The sequence below is a fragment of the Chenopodium album genome, chromosome 8 (assembly GCF_948465745.1).
Source record: "Chenopodium album chromosome 8, dcCheAlbu1.1, whole genome shotgun sequence".
NCBI lineage: Eukaryota > Viridiplantae > Streptophyta > Magnoliopsida > Caryophyllales > Amaranthaceae > Chenopodium > Chenopodium album.
Genome location: NC_137841.1, coordinates 69266688 through 69278234, shown reverse-complemented (window position 1 = coordinate 69278234; position 11547 = coordinate 69266688). Strand labels below are relative to the sequence as shown.

At 36.6% G+C, this 11547-nt stretch overlaps 2 protein-coding genes across 3 annotated transcripts; one reads left to right on the top strand and one right to left on the bottom strand.

The window, feature by feature from the left end:
- The first annotated feature begins 1506 nt into the window (after positions 1-1506).
- LOC145642129 (VAN3-binding protein-like) lies at positions 1507-4797 on the top strand. Of its 2 annotated transcripts, none has more exons than XM_081693219.1 (9): positions 1507-1843; positions 2287-2570; positions 2675-2740; positions 3195-3263; positions 3363-3735; positions 3899-4063; positions 4145-4194; positions 4344-4401; positions 4503-4797. In XM_081693219.1, exons 2-9 carry the CDS (start codon positions 2295-2297, stop codon positions 4694-4696), a joined length of 1251 nt encoding a protein of 416 aa, XP_081549345.1. In that variant the 5' UTR covers positions 1507-1843; positions 2287-2294; the 3' UTR covers positions 4697-4797. The 2 variants fall into 2 exon arrangements, with proteins under 2 accessions (XP_081549345.1, XP_081549344.1); XM_081693218.1 differs by having other exon boundaries at positions 1507-1919.
- Positions 4638-10948, bottom strand: LOC145642130 (lactoylglutathione lyase GLX1-like). The gene is made up of 9 exons (XM_081693220.1): positions 10677-10948; positions 9111-9315; positions 8903-9027; positions 8677-8741; positions 7354-7566; positions 7206-7253; positions 6390-6497; positions 6126-6266; positions 4638-4974 (listed from the first exon to the last, which is right to left on the bottom strand). The coding sequence occupies exons 1-9, from the start codon at positions 10834-10836 to the stop codon at positions 4933-4935; spliced, it is 1107 nt and encodes a 368-aa protein (XP_081549346.1). The 5' UTR covers positions 10837-10948; the 3' UTR covers positions 4638-4932.
- Positions 10949-11547: the final 599 nt, after the last annotated feature.

Here is an 11547-nt window from a genome sequence, read left to right as displayed (position 1 = left end):
TTTTATTCCTTGCTATAATTAAATAGCGAAGCCTATGTATTGGAAATTTCGACCGACGAACCCAAATTAGTTCAATTCCGCAAGGAAATCTTATCATAGCCCAAAACTCATACTTGTAATTAATTTACTAATTTCTACCATATGTAATGCCATTTGATTTGATACTCCAACCGTACTTTAGGTAATACCAAATAAATAATAAGCTCCTTGAATTGCACCGCTTCCACCGACCCTTCAATGGAAATTTCCGGTTTTTTCCCTTTTAATTCATGCTGACATAAAGTCCACTAGATTGGTAGTCTCAGATGATAAAGAATTAAACTTCCTTAAATTTACGTCGAACAAACACAAGATCAAATCTTTGAGGAACGCATGACCCGTCTTGATCTTAATCGCAAGAGTCTCTAATTAAAACTAATTTTATACAAATAGAATCGGACTTCCATTATAAATTCCATCACGATACCGGAGATACACAAATAATATTCCGTTGACCAAATTTTATAGTCTTCATGAATTAGGGTTCTTGAATATCGTCAAATATAGACAATCTTCAAATTCAAGAAATCAACAGTATAATTAAATACTATTTCGCTTCTAAATTGTTGGAAAAATACCTGTTGATTCCATGAATAATAATAGACAAATCAAGAACTTCCCTTGGAGCAAATTCGATCGCCATACTCGAAACATAGACCTGTCCTCCTTCTGTTGTGCCGTGGTTTGGAACCCACTGACTTAGAAGCGAAATACGCCACCACCGGTACAGGTTTTCCGATGACGCACGCCCCCCAAGTTTTACACAACGACCTTTGCAATTCGTGTACCCGAACCAAAGGTTGGAATTGCTCAAGAACTGTTCAGATCTCAAAGGGTAGGTTTGTGTTTTTGTGTTTAGGGTATTTTCAATAATGAAATTAACGTATATTGATTTTGGGGTATGAGGGTATTTATATGAATATAATGGAGTAAAGAACAAGCCAAGAAATTAGGTCTTTTAGCCCACGCAAGCCCACCGCCCAAAAGCAAACTGATCGACCGAGCTCTCGCTCGCAGTCGAGTGAGCTATCGCTCGGCCTAACAGAGAGCAACTACGGCAGCGAGCTAGTGTGCGAGCTATCGCTCGAGCTCTCGCTCGCCCCTGTCGCAAGCACATGGCCAGCGAGCTATAGCTCTCTCGTATCCGAGCTATAGCTCGGCCTTGCAGCGACCACGAGCAGCAGCGAGCTATAGCTCTCTATTACCCGAGCTATAGCTCGGCCTTGCCAAAGCTATCTATCCTTGCTAGAGCTATAGCTCCTTCGCTAGATCTTTAGCTTGCACATATCACTCCCTCGTTAACTCCTCGTACACTCACTTGGTAAATCTCCGATTTGCATTACTAGAATCGCAATTACTCCAACAAAAACGAACGAATCACCTGTGCAGTGTGCAGTCGTGCGCACAAACAAGGTCAAATGAGCGAGACAAAAGAAAACCAGAAACCAAAACCTGCAAAAGCATATTTAATCATCAAACTAAACAATAACATAGCAGTTGCATAAAACTTTGCATATACCATTACCATTTTAAAGAAGAAAAAGGGCCCCAAATTTCTTACTTTAATCAGTAATAATGGCAGCAAATATGGCCCTAAGTCATCAAGTATCTCGCCGCTCAATACTTTAAAACAGTCTTTATTTTTTACTCTTTCACTAGTTAAAAGCACGCTTAAAAGAAATATCACTGAAAATAAATTCTGGACAAAGTTGATTAATCTTTATTTCTGTCTTTTCGAGTTGATATATAGAATATATTACTCTGCTTTCATTCCTTGACTTTCACTATTGGTTCAAAGAATCAGGTTATATATATCACACTTCCCTGTAACATTCTTCATTATCCTGCTAGAGTTCTAGGTTAGACAACAACAATGAAAGGTAATGATGATATCTGACAGATAATCCGAGGATGGAACACTCGCTAGTGCTTCCATTCCTACCATCCCGCCCCCTCGGAGGCAGGGGTTGGTAACCCAGGTGTATCTAGAGCTAGGTGCATCTAAGGATATTCTTTTGCTCATTTGGTAAATTTGAAATGAGCAAATATACATTCTTGGGTGCACCTTATACTAGATACACCTGGGTACATATAAGAAATTTTAGGGTGTTACGGGTAGGTTGTATTAGGGGGTCCTGTAGGAGAATGTTGCTGTGATTATCAAAAATATTTAAGAACAATGATGTCTAACAGCATTGTATAGGAAGGCAAATTTCATAATGTATTTTACCTGTTCTGTGGATGCAGAGATAAGTATGGAAAGCATGAGAAGCGTGGCAAATAAGCTTGCAAACATAGATGAAAATGGTCCTGCAAAATGGCTGCCGACATCTGTACCTCCGCCAGAGACTCCAACTGAGTCCATGGAGTTTTTAGCAAGATCATGGAGTGTTTCAGCAACTGAGCTCTCCAAGGCCCTCTCTACCACCCATGTGACGCCGAAATTGCCTGAGAAGACGGCATTTGATTTTCTTAAAGATGAACTGAAGCTAAATGTTGCAGATACTCGTACCATCCTTCCAAATAATTATGTAATATCATTTTCTCTAAGCTCATCTGATAAAGGAAAATCGGTATATAGATGTTATATATAGATATAGCAATCATTTTTATAAATTTTGTTCTCTTTTGGCAGGAAGATGAACAACCCCATCGTGGAGAAAGTCCTCCGATTTCTCCAAGAGGTAGTGATGACACAAAGGTATATCTTAATTTCTTCAAGTTATCATGCTCAGAAAATAAAGTTCTATTATTTAGACAAACTGTAGAGAACTAAGAAACAACTTCCTGAATGTACTAAACTCTTTAAGCGTCATGTAAGAGAGGGTGAAAGTTTAAGAGTGACTACATGTCTTACACAGTTATGCAAAAGAGAGTAAGAGAGGGACAAAGAACATTCAACTATGCCAGTGCTTGAAAAATTCATCTACTTTAATTTTGTTTATTCCATATTTTTACTCAATATATATCATAAAATGTAGAGATGAAATAATTCAGTGCGCTTATAAATTAGGGTGAATGAAAAACCAATGTTAATTAGGGTAATTGAAAAACCAGACCTTTCTGCTTTCTAAAGTTTACATGGATTTGGGTGATCAGCTAATCTTGTTTACTCGTCACCTCAACTACATCTGACATGGGTCTAATTTGGCTAGGAACTCTTCTTACTTCATCAAGCACTTCACCCTGATTTTCTATCCAATCAACAGCTGTTAAGAAGTGGGGTAATTAAAAATCTACATCCTTTCAATTTGGTATTAGATTTAAGTTACTAATTTTGCAAACATGACAGCAACTAATTAATACATGTAATAATTATGCAGCTATGCAAAAGCATAATAAAAGGGAAAACAATGGGGAGACGGATGAAGGATCAAAGGGAGAGAAAGAAGCATGAAATAAGAACTCACAATGCACAGCTACATGCTGCAGTGTCAGTAGCAGGTGTGGCTGCTGCTGTTGCGGCTTTAACAGCCTCAAATGCAACACCAACTGAGGCATCATCTGGACAACCAAAGGCACCAATTAGACCAACTACTGCCCTTGCATCTGCTGCTGCACTAGTAGCATCACATTGCATTGAGATAGCAGAGGATATGGGGGCTGATCAACATCAGATTCTTACAGCTGTTAATTCTGCAATAAATGCAAGGACTAATGGAGATATCATGACTTTAACAGCAGGAGCAGCTACTGGTATAGTAATATTTACACAAACTATCTAATGTGGTACATTTGAACTAAAAAAATGCATAATCAATACATGCCACTATATAATAAGAAAACATCTATAAATTCCTACCTCCAATCCTATACACTCAATAAGAAAATTTATTCAAAAACTCTAATCACTATGCAGCGCTAAGAGGAGCTGCAACCTTGAAGGCAAGGCTACACAAAGGTTATGGAGCACCAGGTCTTGCTCTAAGTGAGGAGCAGTCTGAAGATGGCACAGAATCAAACTCAATGACCGCCATGAACTTTGTGATGCAGGGTGGAGAGCTTCTGAAACGTACCAGAAAAGGTAATATAGTAACAGACTGAGTCGATCGTAGGCAGTGTCCTGGTGAAGAGTGTCTGACTCTTTGTAAATGTTTGACCCCAGGTGATTTACACTGGAAGCAAGTCTCTTTCAGCATAAATTCAACATTAGAGGTAGAACAACCTACTAATATATAATTCTTTCCATATATACAGCAAGAAAAAGAAAGACAGTATAATGATTTGATTTTCAACTATATAAAGTAATTTCCTAGACAGAGCACAGCATATAAGCAGATAACTAAATCTTTTGTGCTAAGCAGATAGTTATGAAGCTAAAAAGCACGCATATAGCAGGGGCTTTCACAAAAAAGAAGAAATGTAAGCAACTGATTCCCTCCTCCTTTATTAGCACACAAAATGAGCAATATCTTGCTCACCTTTGTTATGTTTAAATTTGACTAGTGACATTGTTTCAGCAGTTACAGTATCTGGAGTATATTCTGATGTTTTAGCATGGTCTGGAAGAGAGCGAGAAGACAACAGCGAGCACAAGGCTTACTTTGGGATACAAACAGCTGACAGGGTCATAGAATTCGAATGTAAAAACAAAGGTGAAAAACAAATGTGGACTGATGGGATCCAAAATTTGTTGAATTGCCGCATTAGCATGTAATTACAAACTACTGTAAGTGTAAGAGTTTCGTTGCAGGTTGACTGGTATAAAATCAGAAATTTCTTTCATGAGTGCATAATGAGAAAAGCTTCCTGATAAAATCTCAAGTCATTTATAAAGAAACTTAAATTTACATCATACAGCAATCTTTGACATGATGCTCATATAGATAATTTCCAAGCATCAAAATTGTACCATCTCATCTTACAGAAAGATGGAGAAGCAGCAGCCCTGGGTCACTCAAGTTCCTTGAGAAAATCCTTGTTGTCAACAAATACCTGTAGAAATCACATTTGCAAAGACGTAAAACTGATATCATATAATTGCTGAAGTTCATACAAAATTATTTAACAGACAATAAAGAATTTAGAGATTGAAGGCCAAATCCAAATTTTGTGAAAGGAAAGTTACAAATTCCATCACAGTAGATCTCATATTCTCACGTTGATAACAATTCCTCTATCCTGCTTTACATAATATGTTTTCAATATTGGATGAAGCAAATAATACAGCGAAGTGCAAAAAGAAACAATAAAACTGTTAATACTTTCCCTTTTGCAAAAAAAATCTAGTAGCCTAGGGACACTTCTGTGATTAACTGAAGAGCCCCTTTTCTATTTTCAAGTTCAATGTACCTTTAAGATAATCTCTATTTATCTTTGTCAAATCGAGTTTCAAATACACCACATCTTTTGTGTCAGCCAAATTACTTAACTTACTTGAGGTTCAACGTTAGGCTAATATTCAGGGAAGGAAAGAGAGGAAATGAAAGAGGAGAAATTTCAAAAAGTAAACAAAGTTGATGAGCAGTCGAAGTAATGTCAAACTAAACCCACGCTTTAGGCAGCTTTTGGAAAGCTAAAGTGCTAAACTATTGAAGGACTGGACCTCTGCAGGCGCATAAGGTTAATGTTAATGACTTAATGTCTATGTTTTGATAGTGTCTCAAATTAAACTCCTCCAAGGTCCAAATGCACAAAGAGCTCACGCATACAGGAAACACTCAGCATCATAAGACCCAAAGAAGTTTACCCAACAAAACTAGATCTTTATACATTAGATTAAGCTAATGTGAGATGACTAACAATCTACTTGGTTGGCATTTGCCACTAAAATTTTTCCAACTTCCTAAATATATAAAGCTTAAACGGAGGCATGGTGGCCTATAAACTACTCTAAATAACAGCTGAAGTTTTGGAGATTTCTGTATCATAAATATACTAAATATTACTCATACAATGCATTTAGGGAATATTCCAGAGTAGCTTCAATCACAATGTAAAATTTTAGAACTTCAAATTTTCACAAGGACATACAATATACAAAAATCTCCCTATACCATGAAATTGCCCCAAAGAGGAAAAATCATGAAATTTTAAGCTACAAATAAAAATAAAATTAAGCCGTTTCATGATTAGAGAAATTATACCGTCTTCCAGCCATCAGGATCCAAGCAAGCAGTTATCTTGGTATTTAATCCAGGCAATGGGCCTGGATCAAGTACAATTTTCCCTCCATTAAGTTTAACTGCCTCAGCTGTTTTATATACATTGTCTGTTCCAATAGCAATCTGACAGATAATAAATAAACACATCAACAAATAATTCACACATATGAAAGTTAAAGCCAAGGAAGCTAGAGTAGAAGTAGATATCATGCTTCAAGTCCAAGTTCATCAAGATCAGAAATTTACCTGTGCATAACCATTTCCTTTGTCATACTCTTTGACTCCATAATTGTATGTTAGCTCCAGAACAGCATTGTTATTCTCTGGACCATAACCCATTATAGCTGTTGTGTACTGGAAAATATCAATTATCAGTCAGCAAAGATGTTTGACAGACAATTCCAATCAATTAATTTAAAAATTAATACACCACAATGACACATCAAGAATGATGAGAGCTTAATAGCTTAACTAAAGCACTAAAAGCCACTCTTTCCCGTTGCTGGATCCAAAATATCTTAACTGCTCCCTGGAAACTAAGAATTATCTGAATAGATTAGGTTCCAGGCTATTCAGTTTACTTTGAGCCAAAAGTCAGCTTCCTGAAATGGTGAAGCTATTATTTCAATGCTTCTAAAGAGGCTCTTTCCCTAGAAGAAGAGAAAGCCAGGTTATGCAGCCTTACCCTAGCAATGAATAACAAGGCTGTTTCAAGTTGACACCTGGACACCTAAAAAATCCTCAGAACTATGAAGATTTATATGTGCTGGCAGAAAGTTTGAGCATAGAACTCACTGAGTCCATCACACAGACACCGATATTTTTTACAGGCTCACTTCTTTGCACAAGAGGCCAAAGCTCTAGAGAAAGAAAAGATGGTACCAAATACCCTTTTATCTTTCATCGTCCCATCAAACAATGTTTTATAATGAAGCAAGTCACTGACAAATACTAAACCAGCCCCTAACAATCCACCATATGGTGACAAAAGAAAACCTTCCCCATCTGATATATACCTAATGAGGCAAGACCTTCTGCAATCACAGGTAACATTTTTTTTACCTTGTGCTCAGGAAAATCCATCTTGCGTAATAGCTCCATGCCATATGCCTTCAAATTCAAAAAGCGCCCAACAAATGAACAATCAGACATGCAACACGTAAAAAACACCACCTGATGGCCAACAAACCAGCCATTGAGTCAAAGTTACCTTTTTATAGAAACTAATGGCACGATTAATGTCTCCAACTCTAAGCATCACCTTGCAAAGGGGCTCTAACATAGATGCCCTTTCCAATAGCTCAAACTTATAACCATCTGGATCTTCTACAAAAGCAACAATGGAACTTTCACCTTTATCTGGACCAGGTTCCCTTGTGACCTTTCCACCCTTTGCCTTAACAAGATCCACTGTTTTAGCAACCTACAGCAAAATAATGTTCTAAAAAAAAGTAAAAAAACTGGCCACATTCTCATAGCATGCATCTTTAAACAAAAACTGAAGTTTCAAATATCAAGAGGACGTCTAAAAGGAAAATAGTCCAAAATGAAAACAAAATTAAAATGTGACATGTTAAGAGAAAAAAGCTACATGGAAAGCTAGAAGCTTGCAAAAAGATCAGTATCAATCCTTCCAGGTCAAATTGAACAAATGCGTTCACTATACTATATGTGGTGCACATGATTACAGGAAGATGTACAAGAAGGCTCATCCGCTCATGATAATCAAAAACAAAAATAAAACGTCATCTCATATTTAAGTTAGCATATTCTATTTTGGGACATCCCATGAGTAAAATTTTTCTACTCTACATTTTCTATTAAGTTGGGCCCACTCACCGACCACTTAATTTCTTTACTTTTCTACAAATTACATGGTACACCCAGGTGCACAATGCTCATGGTGCGCTCGATCAAAAACAACTATCTATGTTCTTTGAATTAAAACTATACACTCTTGTGATTTAGACAACATGCTCTTTACAGAATGTTGTTTACGTTTGAACTATATGCTCTTATACTTAATGTTCCATCCGTATGAAGTGGGTGCTCTTTATATAGATCTTTGTATATTTCCCTCATGTTCTATAGAGAAGGGAGGTGTGCACCTTTAAGATTGATCAGGCTATAGTTTTAGAACAAGTGCACATAAACCAAGCAATTCTACTCTTCACTCTCCTTAATCTCCATTCTCCATGCAGAAAGTAGATGTTAACCAAAATAAAAAGTTGAGACCATATACAAGATATCAACCCAAAAGTTAAAAAAAGAAGGTAGGGCCTAGGGGAAATAATTGCAAGCTCTCAAACAAGCAAAGCGACTTTCAGGAAATATTAGACATGAATTGATTGTATCTGAAATTCTGTAAGAATATAATTTCTCCATCTAAAACAAGTTTCAACTTTACCAAGATTATTCTAAAGTGTGACATTGGATATAGTTTATACTAACCTTACCTTAGAAGATACTCTGTAGTACATAGTAATCTATAGCGTTAAGTGCCGGAAAATCTAAGAAATTCAAGGAAACTCACATCCTCTACCGCAACACCAAAGTGACCAAAACCGGCCCCAATGTCATATTTGTCAACTCCATAGTCTGCAATCATTAATTTAATGACAACACCTTATCATGTAAGATGCTCTTCACACAGCAAAGAAATAAAGTAACCGCGTGGAAGGAAAGGTAAATCAACTAAAATAATAGGCCTGGGTGTTCATGGTATTGGAATTAAATGGAGTCAAAGCCAGATAGCTTACTGTATGTAAGTTCAACAGTAAAGTGTGACTCTTCAGGTCCATAACCAAGAAACGCATTTGAATACTTCTCCTCTGGAATGTCTCTTTTCCGTAATAACTTCATGCCAAGGCACTCCGTATAGAATCTACAGGCTCCCCACACAAATAAGTCATCTGCTTCATAATAAGCAAATCTTAAAGTCACAGATGTTCAGAGTTGGAAATTTACTTTATAGTCTTATCTAAATCCCCAACACGATAGACAGCATGAAGTAATCTTCTCTTGTCATTTTTAGCCCACTCCACAGCATATTCCTCGGTGACAGAAGGTCTAGCTTCAGCTATATTACCGACTGTACCAGCCTCCAGTATATTCTTTTCTGGCCTTGGCAGTGTAGATTCCTTAAGACCAACCAACTGTGGCTGTGAGACAGCTGTAGAGCATGAAATATGTATTAGTGCAAACTTGATACAAACTTCATGAGATCAATATCATTTCCTCCCACATTTTTCAACAGATTTTCTCCAAACCAACAGCATTTCCCAAAAGAATACACAAACATTGAACAATGCAAACTCCTGGCAGCACCACATCAAACAACAACTTCTGCGGATACCAATAGTACAGTTTTCCTAAACCGTTCTCCGGTTAGGATTCTCTGTCATAGACAATGGACAAGAGCTTGCTTCAAAATTTCTAGATACACTTGGGTTTCATTCATCACCCCATAAATGTTAAACTCCTCATTAGGATTCAAGAATTTATATCAATTTTAATGTGATCGTATGCTTAAAACTCTTTCCTTTAACGTCTCTCAATGCTTCTTTATAAGATTCACAAGCCATCTTGCTTGTCGAAAAGTCCTCCCAACGGAATCAAAAGAATGCATCAAACTATAGCAATCTACACAATGAATTCAACTACAATTCAAAAATTACAACAACTGAATGACATGATTTTTTTATTATCATATAATCCTCGCATCAAACATTCTAAGGGGGTGTTAGATATGACTAATGGAAATGGAGTGGAAAGGGAAACAAATAAGTGGGAGGAAAGGAATCATTTAACACTACCTTTCCATTTGTTTGGTTTAATCATGAAAAAGAATCACTTAAACCTATCTTCCTTTATTTTTGTTTGAGGAGAGTAAGGGTAATTATCACCTTAGGTTTTAAAGAGGTAACAAATGAGTGGAAACCATTACCCTTAGGCCTTAGGAAGTGGTAATTGTTACCCAAACCTTCCAACCAAACACTTGGTAATGATAATGGTTTATTTGAATCCTTTTCCAATCAAACATGCTCTAAATTTCTAACAATCGAATGCCACTCTTCAACTCTATAACAATAGCGCGATTTTATCCTTTCTATCAACAATTGACAACTTTTACTGTCAATTTCCTCCACATTATCAACAAAAAAAATTAACAATAAACAATATCTTATGAAACAAGATTCTGCAATAAGTTTAGCAATGATATTTTCCCATTTTATTTCATCAATACTGAACTCTGCAAAAACGTACGATGAAAATTAGCATTAATTTATCAAAATTGTCTTATAATTAATTTCAAAAAGAAGCATTATATCCAAATTATCATCAATTAGGCCCTAACATTACAAAACTAATCATTTCAACATGAAAAAACATAGATTATAGTTTCCTATCCACTAAATTAAACAATTAAACATCAAAATTCAAAAATATAAAATCAAAATTCGAAATGTATTTCGAAAAATATCATCAGCGCATATGAAATTGCAGTAAGAAAAAAGAATTAGAGGTAATTACCAGCACCGAAATGAAGGAGAGAGAGGCGGCGAGAGATATGAAAGGAAGAGAGAGAAAGTGAGACGCGAGAATGAGAAGCGAGAATCCTTGTGTTGGAGAATGTTGAAGAGAGAGACTGTCGAAGTGGAGGTGCGAGTGATAGTGGAGAAGACGACGCCATTGTTGCTGTTGTAGTGCTAATTTCTCTCTCTGCTACAGATTTTTTTGGCGCTTTCTTATCTGTTGTAATATTTCTTTGGTGGTCAATATGTCATAATGGTTTGGTTCTCCGTCTCGACCGTGGCTCAACCGCCCAAAGGGAGGTTCGGACAATATTAGAGATGGCTATAGGCCACAATGCCACATCGTGAGCTTGGCCAGTGGGTTGAAAGCTCAAGCACGACTCGGGACCATGGGCATTGTGGGTGTGTCGAAAACCAGATATCCTCAAAAAAAATCGATAATTCTTACGATATGTTAGGTTGCACAAGAGCGGGTACTGACAGCTAACACGAATACGAGTATGATACGGATACAAGAAAACGTATATCTCAAAATAAGGGACACGAGTATGGGATAATAAAATTTATATCATATATTAAAAAAATAAATAAATAAATAAAAATAAAAATAAAAATTTAACCATATATTTGTCGCTTTGTCCTCTTCTTAGATCATACTATATATGAAGGCACTTATATTATTTAACTATTACCTTATTTATCTTATTTTACTTAAATTTTCTTATTACTAGGGCAGCCAAAGAGCGCGTTGCGCACAAAGTGGCAAGCCCTTGTGGCTTAATTTTTTTGGCTTGTGTTTGCACTTAACAAGGATTTAATGGACTGATAGAGGAATATCTCTCTATTGCTTAGTCTTAATTTTTCTTGGC

Excerpts from the sequence above, each read along its gene's own strand:
- LOC145642129 (XM_081693218.1), top strand. Across the intron at positions 3,264-3,362 it reads AACAGCTGTTAAGAAGTGGG|CTATGCAAAAGCATAATAAA; the intron begins GTAATTAAAAAT and ends ATAATTATGCAG. Across the intron at positions 4,195-4,343 it reads GCATAAATTCAACATTAGAG|ATAGTTATGAAGCTAAAAAG; the intron begins GTAGAACAACCT and ends TGTGCTAAGCAG.
- LOC145642130 (XM_081693220.1), bottom strand. The coding sequence starts at position 10,836 with ATGGCGTCGTCTTCTCCACTATCACTCGCACCTCCACTTCGACAGTCT. Across the intron at positions 7,567-8,676 it reads TTGGTGTTGCGGTAGAGGAT|GTTGCTAAAACAGTGGATCT; the intron begins GTGAGTTTCCTT and ends ATTTTGCTGTAG. Across the intron at positions 6,498-7,205 it reads TGGATTTTCCTGAGCACAAG|TACACAACAGCTATAATGGG; the intron begins GTAAAAAAAATG and ends GATATTTTCCAG.